The sequence below is a fragment of the Pinus tabuliformis genome, chromosome 9 (genome assembly GCF_031772625.1).
Source record: "Pinus tabuliformis cultivar Carrire ecotype Pingquan chromosome 9, CPIR1, whole genome shotgun sequence".
In the NCBI taxonomy this organism is placed as follows: domain Eukaryota; kingdom Viridiplantae; phylum Streptophyta; class Pinopsida; order Pinales; family Pinaceae; genus Pinus; species Pinus tabuliformis.
This window is the reverse complement of record NC_142307.1, coordinates 821,057,467-821,084,460: the sequence shown is the minus strand read 5'-3', so window position 1 is coordinate 821,084,460 and position 26,994 is coordinate 821,057,467. Positions and strand designations below refer to the sequence as shown.

At 38.6% G+C, this 26,994-nt stretch overlaps 1 protein-coding gene across 2 annotated transcripts in view; it reads left to right on the top strand.

Annotated features, from left to right (window-relative positions):
• LOC149151312 (sec34-like family protein) overlaps nt 1-26,994 on the top strand; it is a 300,763-nt gene that overhangs the window by 7,256 nt on the left and 266,513 nt on the right. For both annotated transcript variants that reach the window (XM_089439315.1, XM_089439314.1), the window contains exons 3-4: nt 8,358-8,441; nt 22,884-22,991. In XM_089439315.1, the coding sequence (XP_089295441.1) occupies nt 8,358-8,441; nt 22,884-22,991 (192 nt within the window). The remainder of the gene's footprint in view (nt 1-8,357; nt 8,442-22,883; nt 22,992-26,994) is intronic.

Sequence of the window (26,994 nt, the reverse complement as noted above, 5' to 3'; positions counted from 1 at the left end):
CATTATGTGTCATTGCTGCACCATGTTGCCATCCTGACCTATGTGTTGGCTGCACCTTGCTTGCTGCTTGTCCCTAGCCTGCTTGTTGTCCCTAGCATGTTTGTTGTCCTTAGTATGCTTGTTGTTGCATGCTAGTTGTCCCTTGCATGCTAGCTGTAACATTGCATGCTTGATGTATTTGTTGCTAAGTACCATACAACTGTCCCAATGTTAGTTAGCTGTCCCTTGCATGCTGCTCAACTCGATCCAAAAACAGAGGATTGGCAGATGTCCTTTGATGATTTTGATGACACATGGATGAGCTCCTATTCAAACCGACACCCTTGCAACATTGGTTCTTTAAGAAAATTTCACTAACTAGTTCAATGTTTAGACCATGATGAATTTTATCTATGTATAATATTATATAGTATGATTTTGTAATGATGATAATTGCAACAATAATTTTGACTCACGTGTCTTGTAGTTTCTTGTACCCTATATGTGTGTATGTGTAGGTTTAATAATATCCGTCTAAACAAGGACTTTCAAACCTATTATTCATGAATTGGTCCTTTTATTGATTCATATCACAAAACCTATGATTATTATCTTTTTCTAATGTCATTTGAAAACTATTTTTTTTCATTCTCCTCTACCCCTTAATCCTGGCCCCCAAACTCAATGCAAGGTTGAGACGTTAAATATCACTTTTGAATCAATTTATATTACCTTTGACAAGTTGCGAAGACAACTATTGCAAGATTATTGGAAGTAGTAGTTTGAAAGTGCTAGTGAGATGTCGAACCCTATTTTTGTTGCAAATGTCATTATCATAGGTAATTTAATCCTAAAAACTTACGTGTTACTATTGTGGTAAGTTGGAACTTGGGGCGTATGAAGAGATTGTAGGAAGTGGTTGTGGGATATGGAGCACAAGAAAAATCAGTTTGGAAAAAAGTAGGAAAATGTGGCAGAGCATGAAAAAGACGACGAATATGCTGCTTTTAGATGGAAGGTAAATTTTCACATGATTGGTTCTTGATCATGGACAGTGTAAACATACGAAAAAGAAGAGGGATTCATTTATTTCGAACTTGTTTTTGTTTCCTTTGTCGAAAACAAGTTCAAAACAAACGTTGTCATCATAGGTGGTGATGGGAAACATTTTATTGAGATTATTGATGTTGTTTTAATCAAATTGTAAGATTGTAAGAAGCACACCTTTGATAATGTACTTTATGTAATGGGATTGAATAAAAATCTTCTTTCAATTAAGTGAAGTTATAGAGCAGGTCTCAAATTTGGAGATCTTCTTTAGGGACAATAAATGTTTTATAAAGAATAAAAAGAGTGATAAGGTAATTTATCAGGGATAAAGGAAAGTGTCTTGTACAAATTTGTGGAAGTTGATGTAGTAAAATGGCAAGAATTGGTTGCTAGTGTTGGCATCAAAGGTATGAACATAAATTTTTAGTATTTGTCTATTTTGTGCAAACTGAAGATTGTATATGGATTCTTTAAACTTTTTAGTCCAAGAAGGGAAAGTTGTATGTGTGAAATGCTTGGCAACAAACAATGCATTAACTTGGCATTTGATGAAGGAAATGTACAAAGAGCTAAAGTAGTGTTGGATTTACTCCATTGTGATCTTTGTGGGCCCATGATGATGACTTCCATTTTTGGTGAGATTGTTTTCTTTGTTTTGTAGATGACTTTCCAAGAAAGATTGGGTTCTTTTTTTCAAAGTAGTTTGATGCAATTATAGAATTAAGAAATTTAAGGTGACGATATAAATGAAATGAAATTATATATATATTTTTAAACCAGAAAGAGTAATATATTTATATATAAACTGCGCCCGTCCGCATTCAAAATCGGGATTTTACATCAAAATTTTGAGCCTGCTAAGGGCTTCTAAAACTTCATTTGTTCCCCATCCCTTCCCTGAGAAATTTTCCCATAATTCCTACAAAAATATCCCATAACTGGTAGCCTGTGGCTATACATTCTATAATACTGATATAGTAAATATTTACATGTATAGTTTGCCATAAAAAAACATTTTTAACTGAAAGAGAAAACATATTACTCCTCCATCGGCGCTGAGCTGTTAAGATCGAGTCCAGTATATTCTTCTTTAGTCCTTGGGTTGTTCTCTTCCATTTTGAGCTTCAGATGCTCAATTTGATGTCTTAGCGCATCCACCTCGTCCTCCAGTTGCCGGATGTGTTCCTTCTTTTTGAGTTGCTGCTCCTGCATATCCAGTGCCTCCTTTTGCTGCTGATGGATACACCTCTGCAAAATAGCCAGACCCTCCCTGAATTCCAAATGCTCTTGCACACAATCCTTACAGGTATGCATGTTGCTGCCACCTTCCCGAGCTCTGCCCTCCCTTGACCCCCCCGTCCTAGGCTGACGACGGCCCCAGGAATCAGACAAAGAACCTTCCTCTGCTGAGTTACTTTGCACACTCATTTTCTCCACCGGGGAACTACCAGGGTGCCTAATCTCCAAGATACTGCGGACCCCCAACTCAAGATTGTTCCAGGCAATCAACCCAGGTCCCCGTTTTGCTGCTCAAACTCTGACGCCTAGCACAACTTACTAGCACAAATCTTTATAGCACTCAACCTACCATCACTTAGCATATCAGCACCTAGCTTCCCCTCCCGACTGCATACACCACCAGAGACCACCCCGATGGCTAGGACATTGACCCAAAACCCGTAGCAATTGCTCAGTGACCCCAGCTTCAGCCGCTGGGCCTTCGCAGAGACCACCTGAGTAGAAATTAACCAGAAACCATGACAAAAGATCAAACTGTTACCCCATTTATAGAAGGTGCAGGTTTGGATTTTGATGCAGGATAGGAGGTTGGTAGTAGGTACTCATGAAGTTGAGATCCCAATGCTCCACCATAATTTCCCATCTATTCGCTTCATCCTTCATCCTAACCCACGCCTTCCTCCCACGCGCGGTCTGAGCAATTCAGAGCAAAGGGATTAAATGTTTCTCATGCTCTCCCATTAACTTACCTTCTCCTGTGCTGGATCGCCGACCATTGCAACAGTTTCTATGCCGTGGGGGCTGGGTTCTCACACTGTGAGATCTCCCGGAACCAAGTGTAGTACCATAGTGATGGGGGCAGCCACGTTGCTGCAGTGAGGCGAGACTATCAATGCCACGAAGCGCGAGGACGGGCCATGCCGAGTAAAGGCCGATGAGATAGGGAGCGGGGAGCGGGAGATGAAATGGAGTGGAGAAGGGTGGCTTAGCGGAATGGAGAGGAGGAGAATCAGAATGGAATGGGGGCTGATCAGAATGTGAAGGAGAAGGGTGATGAGGGCTAGGGAGAAGAAGTGAAATGGGAGTTGAGGGGGGGGGGAGGGTCGGGGGGGATAATAATGAGAATGGAGGGAGAGAGGGGGGGTAGTTGAGGGGAGGGGGGGGAAGGTCAGGGGGGATAATAATGAGAATGGAGGGAGAGGGGGGGGGGGAAGGTCGGGGGGGATAATAATGAGAATGGAGGGAGAGGGGGGAGGGGTAAGGGATATTTATATACGAACCCTAAGATTTTGATATAAATTTGATTTTTAGACTCTTGGTCTAGCCAAGAGTGCCTACCCCAGTCCAATGATTGCAACCCATGACCATGATTAGGGAATGTATAGTGTTTCCTCTATCTCATTCACTATACTTCTTTCTGCGTTCAATTGGGAAGCTAAATTTGCTTGCTTATCTGCTTCCTGATTATTCCCTCCTAAGATGTGAAAGAACGACACTAGATCAAATCATCAAAGAGAGGAGTCATACCTTGAGATATCTGAATGATTTGATTTAGATTCATGTTGTTTGCTGATGAGTTGTATTTCATATGTTTTCTAATCAACATTGAGTCTCCTAAGACTTGGATCTTTTTGATGCCCTTTTTTTGAGCCAAGGAAAGACCTAGAAACATACCATAAGCCTCAGCTTGATTGTTTGTCTTCCTACCCAGGCCCCAAGCATATCTGTCTTTGATGTTTCCTTCGGGATTAATGAGAATCCCTCCCCCTCCTGCCACTCCATAAACGAAATGAAATTATATTAATGATCATTGATTGTTATATTTCTTGAGTCCAGTTCATATTTTATGCCCAATAAAACTATACTCAGAATAAAAATAAAAATTAACTTTCAGATCTGAATTTTATGACACCAAATACTCTGGGTTCCTAAGTCAGTACGCATAGCAGAAATAAAATAATCAGAAAACCAAGCACATAAAAATATTTTGACACAGTTTTACCCTGGAAACCCCAATGTGGGGAAAACCAGCAAAGTTTGGGCTTCTATTCAGCTTGGAAATTTTGATTACAGCAAGTGTACACTTCAGAAAATTACAGCAGCAAAAATACTCAACAATTTCCCTGTCATGGCCTGCCTTGTGCGGCCTATTTGATCAAGAAAATACTGCTGTATGGCGTCAGGAAATATGGTCTGTATGGACAAACTATGTCAGCCTGTACAGCCCTAGTAAACTCAGCCTCTACAACCCTGAGAATTTTGGCCTGTACAACCCAGATAAACTCAGTCTGCTTGCTGTTCAAACGCGGCTTGTTTGCTGCCCTTGAAACTTGACTTGTTCACTCTCCTCTTGCTGTAAGTTCAACATCCTGTTTCTCAGCTGAAAGCCCAGTCACTTGTGCCAAATCGATCGGCCTCTCCAACAACCTATTTAGTATTTCCCTCTTTATAATTTCTGACCTAATCTTCAAAGTGATGGAGGGCTGAGATTGCATCTCCCTACACTTAAGCTCTACGATCACGTTTTAATCTTTGGTTGACCTTTTTAATTTGGTAAAAGTTGGCCAATAAAGTCAATTATTTAATTAGTAACTTTATGCCTAAGGTTCAAACTCAGGAAATAATTGAATATTTTTGCTATGAGAGAATTTTGGTGATTCGTTGCATGTCATGGTACTTGATCAATGCAGAATCACCTTGCTACAGTTGCAACACTGATGACCAAAAAAGTCAATGGACGTAGAAAGTACAATTTGCCAAAATGGGCTGTAGGAGTGCAAAAGTCATGTCCCTAGAGTACAAAAGAAAACCTAGAAATAAAAGAATAAGAAAACCATACTTCTTGTAGGGAGCCAACTATAAATACAATCTCAAGTAGTAGAGGAATAAATTGCAAGTCAGAAACTTTTGTTCATTGGCTATAGTGATCAATCTAATGCCTATTGGTCGATTGATATTGTCATCAATAAAATATGGCTATTAAGGATGCCATTATAGATAAAAATCAGGTTTGTTTCTGATATGAACAAATTATGTTTGCTGTTTGAGAGTGAAAAATCAGATGATGGTGAACATCCATTGAGAGATGATCTGTATGAAACACATGAAGAGACATATGCTAATATTGCTACAAAAGGAGGAGGAGTGGTGCCTGATTCTTCCAATATATGACAAAGCGTATACCTAAATGGTATTACATCACTTTGGAGGATTTGGAGGATCAGACAACCTAGAGAAGAATGGCCAAGGGGGAGACTGTCTGGGAAAAGTAAGATTGTTGTTGAGCATATCAATTATACTTTAATTTCTGTTGTTCTGAATACATTTGATCCTTGACTGTATGACGAAGCCAAAATAAAGGATGAGTGGGAGAAGGTCATGAAGGTCGAGTATCATTCATTCATGGAGAACAACATCTGGGAGTTGATGGAGTTGCCTCTAGGTAAGGAATCCATTGGTTGCAAGTTGGCATATAGCACAAAATACAAAATGGATGGTTCCTTGGATAAATATAAGGTACGGCTGCTTGCAAAGGGGTTTTCACAACAAAAAGGGGTGGATTGTAGTAGACTTTTGCCTCTACAACAAAGCTGGCCACAATTAGATTGGTTCTAGCCATGGCAACTTGCTTTGGCTACAAACTTTATTAGATGGATATAAAGAGGACTTTCCTCAAGGGAAATTTGGAGGAAGCAGTATACATGTATCAACCACAAGGATTCCAAGTTGCAGGTAAATAATATTCCATGTGCATGTTGGTAAAGGCTGTTTACAGGTTGAAGCAGGGACCAACGGCCTAGTATATTAAAATTGTTAAACATCAAGCTTTGGATTGAGGAGTTCTTTTGATCCAAATCTTTATGTCAAAAACACAGATCATGGCATAAATTTTTGGTGGTATATGTAGATGATTTGATCATCATAGGGACTGAGGCCAATGCAAGTCAGGTGTAAAATCTGCATATTCTACTGCTTTTGACATGACTTATCTTGGCCTCTTGCATTATTGCCCAAGTGTAGAATTTTGTCAAACTGATGTTGGTGCGTCTCTTAAATCAATGTTACCAAAGGTTTGTTGGAGAAATTTAGAATACCTAAATATAAATAAACATCATACACATGGAAATTAAGATGAAATTATTGGCCAACATTGCTCAAAAAATGACTAGTGAGTCATTGTAGAAAGAAGTGGTGAGCAACCTAATATATCTTACAACAACAAGGTGAGATCTGTTTTTTGCATTAACTACATTTCCAGATATATATCAGCTCCAAAAGCTGAATACTGGTATCTACTATCCAGATAAGAGGATATTGAGGTATATAGTCAAGGGACCTTGATGACTAGTATAATGTACAAGAGAACCTAAGATTTCCGGTTGACAGGTTTTACAGATTCAGGTTGAGCAGTTTTAGTTTATGGAAAAAAAGTGATACAAATGATATATTTTCAGCCTTGCTATAGGTTGAATTTCTTGACAAACTTAAGAACAACAAAACTGTGGTACTGTCATGATAATCCCCTGAAGCACAGGATACTTGCTGATTTGAAAGTAAAACAATCCAATCAACTCTACTTCACTGATAATCAAAATGTGCTGAATCTGGCAAAGAATCCAGTGTTTCATGAATGGACAAAGCATGTGGATGTTCGTTGGCACTACATTTGGCATCTTGTAGAGAATGGAGAGGTCAAGCTGTATTGTGCAACACATGCAGTTTGCAGACATTGTCATCAAGCTCCTTTCTCTAGAGAAGTTTGTAAAATTTAGAGATAAGCTTGGTGTAGTGTGATGGAATATTGATATGATGGTCATATTATTGTATATAATTTTGAATAGATTGATTTAATAACAAGCAAGTCACCTTTATCATGAGTGACTTGTCTAATAAAAGTCATGTATCTCTTGGTGATTGATTGCCAATGTGACTCTTGGTGTTTCACCTACTTGACTTGTGATGTACAAAATAATTTTGTGCATATTGGAAGAAGAAACGTTCAAGCTTTGGCTCTCTTCTCTGCAGTATTGCCCTGCATGTGTGTCAGAGGTAATGTTCGGTATCTTGTGAATAAAAATGCTTGGCAAATTTTCCTTATCTAGCAAATATCTAACTGATAAGGAAAAATTGCCAAGCATTTTTATGCACAAGATTCTGAACATTACTTCTGACACACATGCAGGGCAATACTGCAGAGAAGAGAGCCAAAGCTTGAACGTTTCTTCTTCCAATATGCACAAAATTCTTTTGTACATCACAAGTCAGGTAGGTGAAACATTCTTTTAAATCCTGTAAAACAGTTATGGTATCTTTCATAGGTGTTAGGTAATTGTAGTAAAAAAATTTGAATTTACAATTGGTATATTATTTATTTGTTTTCAAGTTATAAATTAAAAAAAATACTCCTTAAATTTTTTCCACCTTATCCCTCCTTAAAAAACTCAGCTGAAGGAAATGCATCCCACCTCATGTTTTTTAATAAAATGAGTTCTCAAGGTGGGATAAGTCATGAGGTGGGATGCATTTCCTTCAGCTGAGTTTTTTGTAGTGAGGAAACATTGGTAGGTTGGGAGTTTCTGATGAGAATTAGTTGAATGAATTTTCTTACCCCTTATATAACCAATTGATGTACATTAGATTGGGAACAAATTGGATGCTTTATAATGCTGTATAGTTTGCTCTCTGTACAGAGAACATTGGGGCCTTATCAAAATGCCTTCTAGAATTTATTCATTTTGTTGTATATTGAAATAGGAGTCAGTAGCATCCAAGACGATGCATGATAGGAGTGAGCCAACACAAATAGAATAAGGAAGTTCTCTTCACACTTAAATGGAATTTTTTTATTTCAAGCATTTTATATAACAAGGGTGCCATTATGAAGAAACACAACTTTTATTTTGTATCAGTGTAGTATACTCCAATTTATTTACATCATTATGGGATTTTCTTGATAGGCTATTTTCAAACAGAAGTAAAATTTTCAAGTGTCTACTTAGGAACCAAGCTAAATAAGTGAAATAGGATGTATAAAGAGGAAGGCCCTTCAATTCAACCTCTTAACCAGAAGCGGTTGGTTTGTGTTGTAGAATGCACCATTAACAGAGCAACAACAAGCAGCAATTGCAGCTCTTTCTCATGTTGTTGCAGAACGGCCTCTTCCAGTTAATATGGTATGCAAGCCTGCTCTATTCCTTATGATTTTTTTAAAGTCTTGAAATGTTTTGTGTGATGTGCATTGTGTACCTTGAAGGAATCTCCTGTACCCCCTGATAAAGTTGATAAGTTGCTGCAGAGAGCCAAAGCCCGATGCCTATCAAACAGCCTTATTAGCGAAATTATAAACAAGCAAATTCTGTTTTTTCATGCTCTAATGTGGCAAAAGTCTACAGCTGAGTATATCTATATAACCTTAATATAACATAGAGAAAATGCCTACTTCACATAAAACAAAATTTACAATATTTCAAACTGTTCCTGCAAGCTAGTATCATGTAACCAGTCCAGACATGTGACATGTTCATACATACATCTTGAATGACAATGTGCTCTGAATATTCCTAGAAGAATGCGAGATCACCGAAAATAGGTCTTTTAAATTGAAAAGTGGCCATTTAACATGAGAATAGTGTAGTCATATTCTAGAAACCATTTGATTACTAGATGTTTTATTGTATTTTTTATGAACTGAGTGGATACTATGTTAATAAAATTCTGGTGAATGATATAATATTCAGTGCTCCATCTAGTTTCGGGGACATGGGAGTGGGTAAATGCATTTGGAAATGTGTGGAAGCAACCCTTATGTTATAGGGAATGTCAGGGTCTTGGACATAGGGGACCCTACTCGAAATACTAAAAGAACGAAATTAAAATATATGAAAACTGAAACATAAAGCATTGAAATTATAGACATAACAATGTGCCAATAACATGCATCATTACATGTGACATAATAAATCATAGATGCTACAGTAGCGAAGTAACATAACATGATAACCACGATTCAGTAATCATTGTGCCGAGAGGCACTTTACAGCCCAGTATGGTGTTGATTTTTCAAGTGCAATAGATACAAGCACAAATTTCTGAAATACTGATAATTACTTCAAATGATGTAGATCTTATTTTAACAATTCTAGTTTATCATTAAGCAATTACACTTCAGAAATTCAACCATAAAACGAGAAGGACAATAGAGATACAATGCACAAAGAAAACACAACATTTACCCTAGGAAAATCCACTTGGGGAAAAATCCCAACAACTTTTTCCTTAAAAAATTTCTTCATTTCAACAAGAGATGCATCTAATGCAGCTAGTTAACTATGAGGTCAAACTGACCAACAAGTTATGATCAAACCTTGTTAAGCAGCCCTCTAGTCAAGTCAAGTCAAGTCAAACTTCTGCCCTCTCTGATCTGCCTAGGCCGAATTTCGGCCTCCCAAAATGTGCACAAAAACTTGGCCTACCCAGAATTTCGGCCTGCCCAGAAACTGTTGCCCAGAAACTGCTGCCTAGAAACTGCCCAAAAACACACCTGTGAGCTAGAAGAGAGAGAAATCCACATGTTCGAGTTAGAGAGATAATCTTCGTCCTTCCTGTCCTTCGCTTGGATGCCCAGAAGATATCTTTCTTGTGTGAGGTCAAATGGCTCTTTATATAGTGTTCTGCCTTTGCGAATGGTGCCTTGTGGAGGAGGTCGAATGGCCCTTTATATAGTGTTTTGCCTTTGCGAATGGGTGTGTCTCTTCACTTGGGTGACTTGACTTTAGGGAGGGCTGAATTTGTTGAAAATGTAGCGAGCAAGGTCTTCTGGATGGCATCTTAGCCAGTGAAGACCTCAAATTGTCCTCATGAGTTAGACTTCAGTTAGGATGAGTTATTTCTAGTTTATTGGAATAATCATCAAGTTAGAATGCGTAGAGTTGGTGCTTCAGTTAAAGAGGATTCTTCATCAGTTTGACTACAGAACGAGGTGGCATTTACAGTTTCAGTTAGAGCGAGTTAGTCTGTCTTTAGGTTTGATTGAAGGAAGAACGAGTTAATAACTCCAGTATTGATTGGAGAGAGAGAGGTTATCACTCTCAGTTAACTCGTCAATCAAAACTCGAGTTCTGAATTTGAACTGGGCCTCCTTGCATGTTCAAATTGGGTCTATAAAGAGGACTAAGGCACAGGGAATTTAGTTGTTTTGTGCACAAAGGTATGTGTGACAAGACAAAGCTCATGAGTTTGTGAGAGAAGCCTTGTTTGTGGAGAGCGCAGTGATTGTTTCCTAAGAAATAGGAGGAAAAAGTGTACAAGGATTTAGGAGTTGTTTGTGCGCAGAGAAGAGGAGCCAGGATCCTAAGAAATAGGAGGCCGAAGTGCACTAGGAAATAGGGAATCTGCACAAGGAAGAAGGCTGCCAAGTGTGCAAGGAAGGAGGAGCAAAATTGAGCAAGGAAGCAGGGTTTGTAGAGAAAGTCAAGGAGGTAGTAGAGGATTGGTTGTGAGCTGGAGGTCTGAGATCAAGCAATGATCAAGGCAGGTCAAGATCAACTATATCAAGTAAGATTTGTAAGAGATGCAGAACGCTTTCTCATATAGACAAATTACTTTGTAATAGATTCAATTGCTCCAAGACAATCAATAAAATACCACATAAAGGAAGTAGGTTTTCCCTGTTGGGTTTCCTGAGAAAAACAAGGATGTCAGTTTATCTCTGTGTTTTAATTCTGCTGCTTATGAATTGTTAAGTGACTTTGTATCTTGGTGAAAGTAAACTAGATTTCAGTTTTCAGATATTCATCTAAGTAGTTGTAGAGTTTCATGGAAATTTAACATGGTATCAGAGCAGAGATCAGTATAAAGACCAACACCAGATTGACCAATTAGTGGACAACGCAGATCAAGCAAAAGGCTTGCGCTAGAGTTTGAAGAGCAGAGCAATTCTTTGGATAATAGTATGGCGTTCCAAGGACTAAGGTTAGATCATAGTTTAGAGGGAGCCTCGAATTTCTACTCATGGAAGGAGCAGATATCAGTGGTGTTGGAAGATTATGGGGTACTCTAGTTTGTGAAGCAGGGAATAGCTCCACCTCAAGATGCCTAATAGTTGATCCAACATAACAAGAATGACACCAAGGTGAGGAAGATCATTCTTGAGGGGATTAGAGATCATATTATCCCTCTTCCCCATGAGAAGAAGACAACATATGGGATGTTTAAAGCCATCTTAAATTTGTATTAGGGTTCTAGTGATGTCAGGAAGCTTGCTCTCAAGGAGAAGCTAAGAAGTATCTGAATGAGCAAAGGAAAACCCATCATCAAATATCTTTCAAAGTTCACTCAGGTTCGGGATGAGCTAGGTGGGGTGGGTGTGCTTGTAGCAGACAATGACCTTGTGAGTCTTGCGCTTTTGGGACTCCATAAGTCTTGGTATAGTTTCCAGGATGCAATAAGTGGTAGAGAGAATATTCTTAGTTGGGAAAGGTTATGGAGTGACTGCGTTCAAGAAGAATTTCGGAGAGGGACGAGAGCTGGTAGAGAAGCTCCAACAGAGGATGAGGAGAACTTTGCCTTGGCAGGCAAAGACAACAAAACCAAGGGTAAGAAGGGCCAAGGAGAGGCTGAGTCCAATCAGAAGGGTGAGAAGAAAAAGAAAGATATGAGCAAGATCAATTTGCTTCCATTGCCATGAGTTCAGACATTATGCCACTAAGTGTCCTAATCGAAAGGAGTCCAATAAGCATCATGTGGCTGCAACATTTGAGGTAGATGTGTTTTTTGCTCAATTTGAGAAAGATTTATAGACAACAATGTGTGGTATATTGATTCGGGAGCATCCTTCCGCATGATTGGGAACAAGAAGTATTTTAGCCACTTGAAGGAGAAGGATATGTAGTTTCAAATTGAGCTAGGAGATGATGGCAATTATGCAACTAGGGGAGTTGGTATTGTCAGCTTTAAGAGGGAGTTAGGTAATCTTGTCCATCTCAGAGATGTCCTCTATGTTCTAGGCCTGAAGTAGAATCTTGTTTCGATAGCTACCCTTGAGGAGAAGGGTTATGATGTCATCTTCAATAGAGGTAAGGCTTACCTCAAACACTTAGCTTTTGGATGTGTGAAGCAGATAGGTGTGAAGATGAAGAATCTCTACAAGTTCCACGTAGAGACAGGCACAACCTTGAGCAACAAGGTAGGAACTGCGCAAAGCAGAGAAGTGATGGTTGAGGAGAGCAAAGCTCTAAGGGTGTCCTTAGAGCAAGAGCATGTTAGAATACCTGAGATAATCTACTCAAGATGGAGGCTCTCTCAGTATCACAGTTTGAGTATCGACTAGTTGGCAGTTTGGCCGACCAACAGGATGATGAGGAGAAAAGACTAGGGAGCCACTCAATCAGTGACTCCTAGTACAGGGAAGGTTCGAGCTAGGTGGGTAGACGAGTTGTTTAGGGGGGATCAAGAAAGAGTTGGGTCTCCTAGTACCACATTTAGGCCGAGTAAACAACCATAGAGATACATGGGGTACACTCAGATCATAGGAGCATGGTTGGAATGAATAGGTCTTCAGATCAGAGTCTGCAGTAGAAAGCAGCGAAGTCTTCTAGTTCAGAGGGAGCAACTGTAGTAGCGGATAACATGGTGGTGTTGAAAATAGATCCAGATGGACGAGGTTCTTCCATAAGTACCTTCCTCACTAAGAGGGAGTGTGGAAAATGTAGGGAGCAAGGTCTTCTAGCTCGTGTCTTAGCCAGTGAAGGCCTCGAATTGTCCTCATGAGTTAGACTTCAATTAGGATGAGTTATTTCCAATTTACTAAAATAATCATCTAGTTAGCATGTGTAGAGTTGGAACTTCAATTAAAGAGGAGTCTTCATCAGTTTGACTACAGAACAAGGTGGCAGTTACAAGTTCAGTTAGAGTGAGTTAGCCTTTAGTCTTGATTGAAGGAAGAACGAGTTAAGAACTCCAGTATTGATTGGAGAGAGAAAGAGTATCACTCTCAGTTAACTCGTCAATCAAAACTCAAGTTCTAAATTTGAATTGGGCCTCCTTGCATGTTCGAATTGGATGTATAAAGAAAAGGATGAAGGCACAAGGAATTGAGTTGTTTTGTGCACAAAGGTTTGTGTAACAAGACAAAACTCGCGAGTTTGTGAGAGAAGCCTTGTTTTTGGAGAGCGCATGAATTGTTTCCTAAGAAATAGGAGCAAGAGCACAAGGATTTAGGAGTTGGTTGTATGCAGAGAAGAGGAGCCGGGGTACTAAGAAATAGGAGGCTGAAGTGCGCTATAAAATAGGACCTGAAGTGCATTAGAAAATAGGGAATTTGCGAAAGGAATAAGGCTGCCAAGTGCACAAGGAAGGAAGAGTAGAATTGAGCAAGGAAGCAGGGTTTGCAGAGCAAGTCAAGGAGGCAACAAAGGATTGGTTCTCTCACAAACCCAACTGATATAGGTGATCAAGGCAGGCCAAGATCAACTATATCAACTGAGATTTGTAAGAGAAGCAAAACGCTTTCTCAGGGAGACAAAATTGCTTTGTAATAGATTCAATTGCTCCAAGACAATCAATAAAATGCCACATCAAGGAAGCAGGTTTTCCCTGTTGGGTTTCTTGAGAAAAACAAGTGTGTCAATTTGTGTGATGTGTTTTTATCTTTGTGTTTTTATTCCGCTGCTTATCAGTTGTTGAGTGACTCTGTATCTTGGTGAAAGTAAACTAGATTTCAGTTTTCAAATATTCATCTAAGTAGTTGCAGAGTTTCATGGAAATTCAACAAACTTGACTAGTTTGGAGCCAAAAATTCAAAATCCAAATACTGAAATTGTCTCTTTTTAATCCAACTTGAAGAACATGTCTTATAATAATTCTTTCAAGGGCTAATCAATAAAATTGACATGGAGAACATGACTTACAAATACATTATACATTTCAAAGGAAAAAATATAAATTATGAAGATTGTCCATAGCTACAAAATTCAACACACCCTCTTAGCTAGGGAGGTATTCATAATGAATAGAAAAATGTTCTTTTGTGAACAAATCATCATAACCATAATTAGGTCAACAAATGTGACACATGGTAAACCGGTAGCATCAAACAATTACCATAGTCAGGTCAAACAACATTGACACATGGTAAATATATAACATCAACAAGTTATCATAATTAGGGTCAGTACCTCAAACCTATGGTTTATTCTCACCATAAGTTGGGTCATTACTTCAGACACATGGTACATCCTCACTATAATTCAGGTCAGTACTTCAGATCTATAGTATCTCCTCACCATAATTCGGGTCAGTACTTCAGACACATGGTACATCATTGAGCATCAACCAGTCACCATAATTCAGGTCGATACCTGACACATGTCATCCAAACTAGTCTTGGTCCACCAACATTCGTGTCAACATCTTTGACACATGGTGAATCTCCAAAGGCCACACTTTCACTGAGTAATTTGGGGCTTGATGCTCCAGAACCATTCTTCCTCATTTGGGTCAATATACTAGACACACGCTGAATGTCAGTCCTCTTCGAGACCATTCTCCCTAATTCAGGTCAATATACTTGACACAAGGAGGATGTCAGTCCACGATGCTATCTCATCAACACTCCCTTTCAATGAGACAAACATTCTCAACAAGTCCAAGCTTATTCCTGAAGTATACAAACTTCGCCATGGATAGAGGCTTTGTAAGAATATCAACAACTTGCGCATCTATAGAGACATATTGGAGCTTCACTGCTCCCTTTTGCACCTTGTCACGGATGAAGTGGTACTTGATCTTGATGTGCTTCAACCTGTCATGTAAAACTGGATTCTTTGTCAGCTTCGCACAACTTTGATTATCGCAATGTATCACGGTCGGCTCAAGCGCATGATCAAATAGTCATGCGACTAACTTTTGAAGCCACATTGCTTCACAACTTGCTAAACTTGCTGCAATATATTTTGCTTCGGTGGTACTGAGTGCGACAAATGGCTACTTTCTGCTCATCTAGGAAATTGTAACGTTGCCCAAATTGAAGCAACCTTCAGATGTAGTCTTTCTGCCTTCAACACTCCTTGCGCAATCTACATCTTGTTGGAAATTTTGGTAGCCATGGTTGGTATTTTCTTAGAAAAGAAAAGAATAATTAAATTTGAAATAATGACTCAACAAATGATCAAGTCGGCCAACCTACGAGACATGACTATTCGCATGGACAATCAACTATATATTGAGCCTATTCGCTTCCCTTCTAGGCAGTTTTCGTATCATCTTCTCTGAGGTATGCGAGCAAGTCTGAGGCACTCTTCTCAGAGGTATGCGAGCAAGTTTGTGGCACTCTTTCTTGTGGTATGCGAGCCTCTCTGTGGCAGTGTTTCTTATGGTATGTGAGCCTCTCCGTGGTAGTGGTATGCGAGTTTCTTGTGGCATTATTCTTTGCAGTATGCGAGTTTTTCTATGGCTCCTTATCTCTGTTGTATAGCAAATTCTATGGCTACTTATCTATGTGATTGAATGAAAAAGTCATGTTCTTATGATCTTATCAAAGAGATGATTTTGAATGATGTACAAATTGATGAATTGAACTGACGAAGTTCTGTTCTTATGATCTTATCAAAGAGATGATTTTCACTGATGTACAAATTGATGAATTGAACTCTCTCTCATAAGGAAAGATTGGTTTGGTTTTTCCCCTTTGTGGGTTTTACCCTAGTCGTTGGCCTAATTTCTGGTTTCTCTTGTCTCATTGATTTACTATGATCTTATATTGTTAATGGTTGTATTTTTCATTTGTAACTACTTGATGATGATTGGAATAATCAAAAAGTCAAATTGAATGCTCTAAAGAAGTTTGTTGTATCATTGGAAGTATTTACTAGATTTGAAAAATTGTTCTAGCCTTGCTTGCACTAGAAAAACAACACATCTATATAGCCCTGCAGCTGTATATCACCATTTGATACATATCTCAAACCATAATCAATAGTACCGTGCAAATATCTCAATACATGCTTTGCTGCAATCCAATGATCATGTCTTGGTTCCACTTGGAATTGGCTTAGAGTATTCACTGCAAAGCAAATGTCTGACCTGGTATTAACCAAATACATTAGCGAGCCAATCAGCTTCTGGTACATGGATGGATCTACCAAATCTGACTCAGAGTCTCTCAACTTTCTCAAATTTGTCACCATGGGAGTTGCCATAGATTTACAGTCCATCATCCCAAACTTTTACAAGATCTTGATAACAAACTTTCCTTGACCAAGGAAGATTTCACCAGGCTTTTGCCATACTTCTAGCCCCAAATAGTAGTGCATCAAACCAAGATCCTTCATATTGAATTCAGAAGCTAGCTCCCTCTTACTTCAAACAATGAAAGGCTATATAAAGATCCTTCATATTGGATTTTCGTCATATCGATTTTTCTTTGTTTTTGAGGATCATCAAGTCGGCCTAAAGGAGGGAATTCGATCCTTTGAGAAGGCTATATAAAGAAGCAGTTTGACCTCATTTGGAAGCACTCACTCCACAAGTTTGATCTACAAGAAAAGAGTTTGATCTGAAGCTGGGAAGCAGGAAGAAGAAGAGAAAAGGTCTAGGAGAAGCTAGTAGGACGAAATTTCTTGTTTTTGGGCTCTATCTCTCTCACATGTGTGAGGTTCTAGGGTTTTTGAGCTGCAGGAAGAGGCCGAAGTGCAGTAACTTGTAGCTGGAAGAGATAATACTCTGTCTAGGTCTTGTTGAACTTGGGAAGAGTTGTCTTGCTCTAGGAAGGTCTCAAGAGGAGGCTGGACTAAGGTTTTTGAGGAAGCTGCAAGTCTGAAATTACAGGGTTAAAGTACAAGTCGAAGTTGCAGAATTGAAGCTGGTTGACGCAGAAACAAGGAAGGACTTGAGGAAGGGTTGACTTTGTACTAGGAGAAGGACTTGGTTTAGGGTTTGGGTCTTTTTATCTCATTTGAAGCAAATTATAAGAAGGGAAGAGTTTCCGGGTTTCCCCTTGGAGGGGTTTTTCCCTGGTTGAGAGCCTAATATCTGTGTCCTCTATTGTTGCTGTTACTATTCTTGATATTGTTTGATGAAAAGGTTTAACTAAAGAACTACAAAGGATAATTAAGATTCACAAGCAAATATTAAGGTTAAAGGAAAATAAGATTAATAGCCGCCACTTTCCATTTTCCAACACTTCTTACTCATCACATGAAAAATTCTGAATCATACTAGGACATTTCCATATCAAGGCCACTCTTAGGGTTTTGCCCAATCCCTAGCTTCTGTTTGCAAGAGCAAAGGACTTCCCTAAGGTTTTCTTCAAACCCTAGCATTCTTTTAGTTTTCTGCCATCTTTATCCCTTTCACTATGCTTGCTCCGTCATAGGTGTCTGCGGGGGTGATCTTCAATGACTTTTCTTCAGCCTAGCTCTGATACCATGTTGATTTTTAGGGATAGATTGTTCTCTGCTATAGATAATTGCAATTTTAAACTTTTACATTTTCATGTAACATTCACCCCATAATATCATTTCATCATTAGCAATTATGTAGAGAGAACAATAACATCAACAATGCAACGAAACAATAAAGATCCGTAGAAGAAAAAACATGCACAATGGAGACACCAAGATTTAGGTTAGAGACCAGGGAAAAACCTCACAAGTGGGAAAACCCAACCAAATTTTTCTTCTATTAGATATTCATCAAAGTTCAGTTGAGATACAAAGTACAATAAGAATGAGACATATGTCTTTTATCATCAATCACAATAGGCCTATAGGGCCATCCCAACAACATACAAGAATAGAAGAAAGGCATGCATAGGCCTCCACTTCACGTTGTCATAAGAGCACTGCATACGTCACTGTCATTGTCGTATCATTGTCATATCGTCATCACTGTTCCACGGGAACACGTCCCCTAATGTCGGGTGCATGCACCCCTCGCACCCCACGCACCTGGGATGAGGGGACTTCTATGGGTGTGTTTCTCCATGCACCCCTTTTGGGGAGTCGTGGGGAGATGTAGGGGGGTGCGTTTCCCCAGTGTGGGGAACACGAATCCCCAAAAGGGGTGCTTCTGGGCATCTCCTTTTGAGGGGAGACGTGTTCCCCCTCGAATTTGTCTAATAACATTTAATATAAAAAAATTGAAAATTCACGTATTAATTTGAAAATTCCTCAATGTCCATTTTTACTTTTCAGTTTTAACTTTTGAGTTGTGACAATATTGATGACCTCAGACTGATTATTGACTCCTCACTCTTAACTATTTTTGAGTTTGATACTTTGAGTTATATGAATTTTGAATTTAGTAATTTACTATTTTAGTGTTCAAACTTTAGTATATAGTATATAGTAATATACTAGTCTGTTTTGCTTTTAATTTAGATTCTAGAATGATAGGATGATGAATTTAATTTTTAAATCAATGTAGATTATAGAAGGATGAATGATGAATGATATGGATCAATGTATTTGAATATTTCATTATTGAATTTTATTATTGAATCTCATGGTATGAATGAATGATGAGTATGTCATATGAATCATGTATGTATCAAAATGAATGATGAGGATGGATCAATACATGTCATTATTTAAATCAATGGTGAATTTAAATTTTATGTGTGGATCAATTTATTTACTATTACTATTAGTCTATTTATGATTTCATTATTGAATATGAACTTGAATTCTATATATATATATATATATATATATATATACACCTTGATGTCCCCCCAACATCCCCCCGCACCCTCAAAATTTCCCTAAAATTTGAGGGTAACCTCACACGCCCCTTGAGCGTCTCCCTGCACCCGCATCTTCCTGCACCAAAGTCTGGGTGGAGCATTGATTGTCATCATGGGAATGCGAGTGTTACTGCCATACACCACAGGTCACTGCCATTTCACAATCACTGTCCTGAAGATCTTTGTCACATATCGAAGGTACTGTCATGAAGGTCATTGTCACATATCATAGGCACTATAATGAAGATCACTATCATAGAGGCACTGTCACTACTGTGACTTCACTGTCATTGCCATATAATAAGGTCACTGCCATATGAAGGGCATTGTCATATCATTATCACTGTTATATCAAGGTCATTGTCACATTAGAGATGAGCACATATCACTCTGCCATATATTATTTTGAGATGCACATTACTTAGGGTTCCTCACAAGTCAATCCTTAGGACATCACAAGACTACCCATCAAATTCATAATATCCTTCACAAGAGATAGTACTGAGTTCTATTCAAACAAGTCGCCATACAATTCTTGCCCAATTTGATACTAAACATTAATATGAAGAATGTCATACATACCTTTGCAAGGGACATCACCTGTGCACTAAATTTTTGAGGACACAACCTTCTAATTAGGGCATATAAATCTGATCACAATGCGGCAACAAACTCCATCAAACAACGTGTTGACCCTTCTCCTTTTAGCTGTCATTCCAACGATGATCTACAAGGAATATCAACATCTATACAACCTTTGTTTTGCACTGAATTAGGGCTCGGATCTTTGATCTATCCCTGAGTTAACTAGACCTTGGTTAGGGTACTAGCACAACCCTGATTTCGGCCTCTGATCCACCTCAAGCAACATGTACAGGTCCCTCAAGGAATGTGGCCATACTCCAACATCAACCTAGATATTTTGGCCCTCCAAAATAATGACTATGTAGCCACCCATTGCGTGGTAAATACTTCAATCTATGTGCTCTCATAAGGAAGATTTTCAACCCTTACTTGACCTCTATTTCCTGTCCAGAACATAGGTCACAACCCTAAAAAATTCTATGGCGTAATAATTTTTTTTCCATATACATAAAACCAGACGTAAGCCCAAAAACTTCTTCGCTCAGATCTCCATCAAACGATTCGGCAATAACCATAGACAAAACAGAACCAAGAAAACTCGTCTTGATCTTCTAGCTCGACTTCCCTTTGAGGCAGTGTCAAAGATGAATGCGAGCTACCTCAAAACCTCTAAAATCTTCCACAGTCAAGTCATGATCGAATGCCAAATGAGGGAAGATGGACGCCTATTTATAGTTCTTTCAATGTGCAAAAAGAGTTGACGATTATGGGCTAGGCCGACTTGTGATTGAGGTCGACTTTTAGAGATTTGGAGGGAAATTCAAATTTGCTCATTTTAAAATATATTTTCCAAATGCTTGCCCAAATAATTTTATCACGCAATATAATAATATGAGGAATGCCCATACATTAATAAATTATATTCACTGGATGCGTCCCCCAAGGTGGGATGCATACACCCCACACTTCCCATGCACACGGGATGGGGGGATGTCTAGGGAAACATGTCCCCACATCACCTTTTTAGGGAGATGTGGGAGACGCAGGGGAAACGTTTCCCTAGTGTGGGGCGCGCGTCTCCCCAAAAGGGGTGCTTTTGGGCACACCCCTTTAAAAGGGGGACGCCCAGAAGCACCCCTTTTGAGTTTCAAGTACTTTTTTGTGGGGAAGCCTAATATTCAAGCCTATGACTCTATTATTGCTATGCAATTCATGGTAATGTTAAATTCTTAAAGTAAAGGTGACATTCTCCTTTATCTTTCATTTTCATCCTTTTACTTGAATTTTTAACATTATCATGAAATGACTCAGGATGTTTGAGAGTGGTTCCGACCTCATTGGATTTAATATGGAGAATGTAGAATTTTAGATATCACTCAAAATCCAGCAAACTTAACAGTTTTTCAGGATTTCAAGATCGGAGGGGGGGGGGGTGGACAGGGTTGCAACGTTTCCATTGGGTTTTGTCTTGTACAAGGGTATGGAACTAGTATTTAATCAAGAGCACCAAGCCTTCTATGTACCTTGATGTTAGTGGCATTGGTTGTCGAACTCTTATATCATGACCTTACTAAAAATGTACTTATCACTCAAACAAAATCTTGACTTGACATGCTACATTTTTTCTATCTTATTTTAATGCTTATAGGGTGACATTGATGACGAAGATTCCAATATAGGTAATGATTTTGATGATATGTAGGTATTTGTTGTAGCATGATGTTTTTTTGATGCTAGAGTCCATCTAGAACCTGTTTGTTGATGTATTTTCAGTCCAGAGATGGATTGCACTCGGTGCTATTTTGGTTATGTGCACCCTTACATGCTATAAAAATGAGAACTTTCGCTTATTTATGTATAAATGGTTTGGATTCATATGGATGCACATAAATATATATGTTTTTCTTTGAAATTTGAATATTTTAGGTGTTTTTGGTTGACTAGTTTTTTGATCCAGTTTTTTTACCGGTTCTGGTCCAGTTCCGACAGATTCTCGATTTAGAGGGTTTTCCTGCTTGATCACCAGTTTGGTTTCGATAACATTGGTATCTACTATATTCTATTTTTCTTAGTATTAATTAGATTCCAGAATGATGAATGATGAATTTAAATTTTAAATCAATTTACATTCTAGAATGATGAATGATAAATTTAATTTTTAAATCAATGTAAATTCTAGAATGATGAATGATGAAAATACATCAATGAATTTCATTATTGAATCTCGTGGTGTATGGAAGAATGATGAGCATGAATGATGTATGTACCAGTATGAATGTTGAATATGGATCAAGGTATTTCATTATTTAATTCAATTATGTATGGATCAATATATTTATGCTTTCGTTATTGGATATGAATTTGAATTATATATATATATATATATACCTTGACGTCTCCCCATCCTTCCAAAATTTCTCTAAAATTTGAGGGTACTCCCACACGTCCCCCCTGTGCATCTCCCCACATCTGTGTCCCCTCGTCTCAGTGTCTCGGTGGAACATTGATATCTACCTTAGTTCAATTTGAGTTATTATTTGGGGCACGATGGGATTTTCTTTGGAGAAGGAGGGTTGAATAATATTTGTAACATTATATGAGGCACATGAATGCATTAATTGTTTTTAACTTGTCTTATATTTTTAGGCATTCTCACATATTAAATATATACTTATATTTAATCCTTTGGATAATCATGTGTCAAGTGATAATATAGTATTTTAATCTGCTTGTTTCTTTTTGTTTTTATTTCCCTTTATCATTGAAGATGATGTTTTCTACTTCCTATCCTAGTGTGAAGTCGTCATTATTTAAGTGCAGTATAATGTTTTTTTAATCTAAATATTATTTAAAACTCCTTGTTGTGGTCCTTTGAGCCACTTTTTGTTACTACCAAAAAATGTATCTTACCTTACTTGTGTAGGTACTATTTATTAAGTTATCAAAAGTTGTTCATTTAGTTGTAATTTATTTTTGTTAATAAAATCTGCTTTTCTTGATTTTTTTCTAGAGATTGATACATTATTTCTTATTGTTGATTTCCTCTAAGTTTCGTTATTGTTGATTTGAGGTTCTAGAACAAATAGTTAGGCATGATATGAGTTTGGCTGTAAATTGTTGTTCATTTAATTGTAATTTTGTTTGTTGTATAAGAAAATCCTTTTTTTCTTCTTCTTGATTTTGTTCTAGAAATTGGTACATTATTACTTATTCTTGATTTCCTCTTTGATTGGTAATTCATAGGTAAAGTATATTTAATTCTAAATAGTTTCTTTGTTGTTAATTTTAGGTTCTAGAACAAACTGTTAGGCATGATTCGAGTTTGGCTGTATCGTCTATGGACGAACCATTGCAAGCTTCTTGGCCCACAGAAATGATCTTACTCAATAGTCACCAGGTATGCTCTTTAGGCTTTTGCGCTATTCTTGAAGTTCTTTCCTTTGTTAATACATCATGTGGAAAAATGATTCTTCATCTATAATACGTGATCACATTGATAGGTTCAATGAATTAGTAGGTGGGTGAATGACCTATATATAAGTGGTTGTGTACATCATTTTCGTATATACTTTAATATCATAATTTATTAATTTTTGCATTGTACATTTTTTGATAAAATCCACAAAGTGTTTCCATTATATATATTTTAAATTTCCAAATACTAGCTTAGATTTATTTTCTCATGGCAATTGATTTTACTCCCAACAATATTTATCTAGCAAAATGAATACCGAATTAATGAAAAAATAAGATCACTGGTATTTTTAACCACTAGGAATATATATATATATATATATATATATATATGCAGTGGAATTTAAATCAGAGAGATTAATCACACATTGCAATTATAATTCACCCACAACAATTATCTGTCATCTATTAATCTGTAAAATCTGGGTTTCTGACCGACAAAGATACGAGGAAAAAATACAATAATTGGAACTTGTAACTCGACCCCCACAGGATGAATTCGACCCAAGGAATTTGACCACATGGACATCAGTCTCTGAAGGAAATCGACCCAATCAATTTGTTGGCAAATCAATCTTGCGCCTTCCCACAAAGTGCTATTGTACCTTAGGAAACTCGGCCTCCAGCAAATCAACTACTACAATAAAATCAACCTCCCTCTCTTCAACAACCTAGCCTTGCAATCTCCATAACATGGCCTCCTGGATTTTCCCTCAAATTCTCTTGTACTTCTACTCCTTTGCGTTTTAGTCTACTGAGCCACTCGCACTAGAGAAAATCACTCTCTCTTGTTGTGTCACACTCTATTGAGTTCTTGTGTTTCTTCACCTCTTCACTAGGCTTCTTTCATAATCTTCATTAAGCTCAATTCCATAACCCTAAATCCGTAACCCTAATCTCCCTTCTAAAAGATCTTGGAGATCAATGGTTGAGATTATTTCTAAGTCACATAAATAACTAAATTAATAATCCTTATAAAATGACGTAATAGTCCACAATAATTAATTAACTTAATTATTGTACTTTTTGTAAGTTAGACTTAGGAAAGAATACAAATCACTTATTCCACCAAGCAAGTGCATAAAGAGGCAATAAATCATCTTCCACACGCTGAGATACCAAGCCTATGTAGAAGACCTTCCGAAGCTACCACAGGCTTCAACACTCCCTCCTAGCAATGAAGGGTTTCTCCACCATCCCCAACTTATCTCGGTACTTCACAAACTATCCTTTCACTAGAGGCTTAGTGAGAATATCTGCCTCCTACTCCTCCATAGAAATGTATTGTAGTCCCACAACACCTCTCTGTACTCTGTCTCCGACGAAGTGATATCTGATCTCAATGTGCTTTGATCGATCATGAAACACGAGATTCTTAGAGAGCATGATGCAACTTTCATTATCATAGTGAATCGCTGTTGGCCCCATCTACAGATCAAATAGTCCTGCAAGCATCTTGCGAAGCCATACTGCCTCACAACTTCACATACTCGCTACCATGTACTCTGCCTCTGCTGAACTAAGTGCTGCTAAGTGATGCTTCCTACTGTACCACAAGATCATAGATGAGCTCAAGTTGAAGCAACATCCAAACGTGGATTTTCTGTCCACAAAACTCCCCGCCGAATCAGAATCTGTGTACCCTTGTAGCTCCACTCCTCTAACACTAACATATCTCAGTCGAAAGTCTACTATACCTTGCAGGTACCTCAGCGCATGCTTTGCTGCCACCCAATGAACTTGTCTCGGCTCCACTGTGTACTGGCTGACTGTGTTGACAATAAAACATTTATCCGATCTAGTGTTGACTAGATACATCAAGGAACCCGTCAGCTACTTGTATAGTGTGGGATCCACCAACTTGCCTTCAGAAGCACTTAGATTCTTCAAGTTAGTGATCATTGATGTAGACATAGGCTTGCAATCCTTCATCTTGAACCTCCTCAAGATCTCCACTGCATACTTGCCCTGTCTAAGGAAAATCTCTCCTGGCTGCTGCCACATCTCCAATCCCAAGTAGTAGTGCATTGAGCTGATGTCCTTCACATTGAACTTCGAAGCAAGATCCTCCTTGCATGTCCCTATGAGCTTCTTCGATCCTGTCAAGAGGAGATCATCCACATAAAGTACCAAGATGAGTGGCTCACCCTCAACAAGTACATAGTACAAGTTGGAGTTCGACTTTCTCATGTTGAAACCCAAACCAAGAAGATATCCATTGATCTTGGCATATCATGCGCGTGGAGCCTGCTTGAACCCATAAAGGACCTTCTTCAACCTGCATACATGAGACTCTCTTCCATACACCTCAAAGTCTTGAGGCTGCTCAATATACACCTCCTCCTTAATCACCCTATTGAGGAAAACAATTTTCACATCCATTTGATGTAACCTCCACCCCATCTCTGAAGCAATGGACATAACTGCTCTAATGGATGCATATTTGGTGACAGGTGCAGATGTCTCCCTATAATCCATTCTCTCCTTCCAGGATAAGCCTCTTTCCACGAACCTTGCTTTGTACTACTCGACACTGCATCAACTACATGTTTGATCTTATAGATCCATTGAGAATTGACCACAGACTTTCCCTCGAGTCGTGGCACTAGTCCCATACATCATTGCTCATGATGGAGCTATACTTCTCCACCATGCTATCGCTCTAGACTTGCTCATCTATAGCCTCCTCACAAGTGAAAGGCTCAGACTCGCTGACGCTGCTTGACAATGCCAAATAACTAGAAAATCTTGTTGATGGTCCCCGCTTCGTGTAACATTTGTCCTTGCTATTGTTCCCTGTTTAGCCTTAGGAGCTTCTCGCTCTTGATACTCTACCACTGTTGTCTCTTTCTCATGAGACCTCCTAAGAGTCCTGCCCTCATCAATCTAACATCCCGACTCAAGATCACTTTCCTCTATCCCTGAATGTAGACTTGATAGGCCTTTGAGACCTCACTATGGCCCACAAATATGCCCCTTTCTGATAAGGGCTCCAACTTAGTCCTCTAATATCTTGTGAGGACTTCTGTTCTGCATGTACACAACTGTTTTGCAGGCCTCCGCCCATAAAAACATAGGCAATTCCTGATCATAGATCATTTCCCTCACTGCCTCCATTATGGTCTTGTTTTTCTTCTCGGAAACCCCATTTTGTTGAGGGTTTAAGGTACCATGAGCTACTTGTTAATCATTGTTGCCTTGCAAAAATCTTGGAACTCATTGGAGGTATACTCGCCCCCATTATCTGATTCAAATACTCTAATCTTCTTCCTAGTCTGGTTTTCCACAAGAGCTTTAAACCCCTGAAATCGATTGAAGATCTCATCCTTGGTATTTAAAAAGTAGATCGAAGTTTTCTTGGAAAAATCATCTATGAATGTCGCCAAATATAAGGATCCTACGATCAATGTCATAGACGTAGGACAACAAATGTTTGAGTGCACCAAGCCTAGCACTCCCTTAGCCCTGGTCTCGCTGTGAGTATACACAGTCTTGGCTTGCTTGCCAAGCACACACCCTTTACACACTCCATCTTGCTCCACCCTAATCTCTGGAAAACCCATAACCATAATATGCAACATAGGGAGAGCTCTGTAGTGTAGGTGTCTCATCTTCCTATTCCATCTCCCTTCTTCAGGTTCAAATAACCATTGGTCCATTGGGATTTGGCATCCACACATTCTTATACCTGGGTAGGGCCTGGAAATGCAACTTGGGAGGTTGAAGTCGTTGAAAGAAAAATAAAGAAGATATGATGTCCACAAGAAAAAAAGAAAAAGAAAAATCAAAATCCAAAAGATGGTTGTGGCTTACAAATTAGCATGTGGGCAAAAGCCAAGCATGAGCTCTACCTCTATCATATGGCCATCACCCGGCTCCTAGGCCAATCTTGCCCTATCTCATAGAAGACAAGGAACCCTTGCATG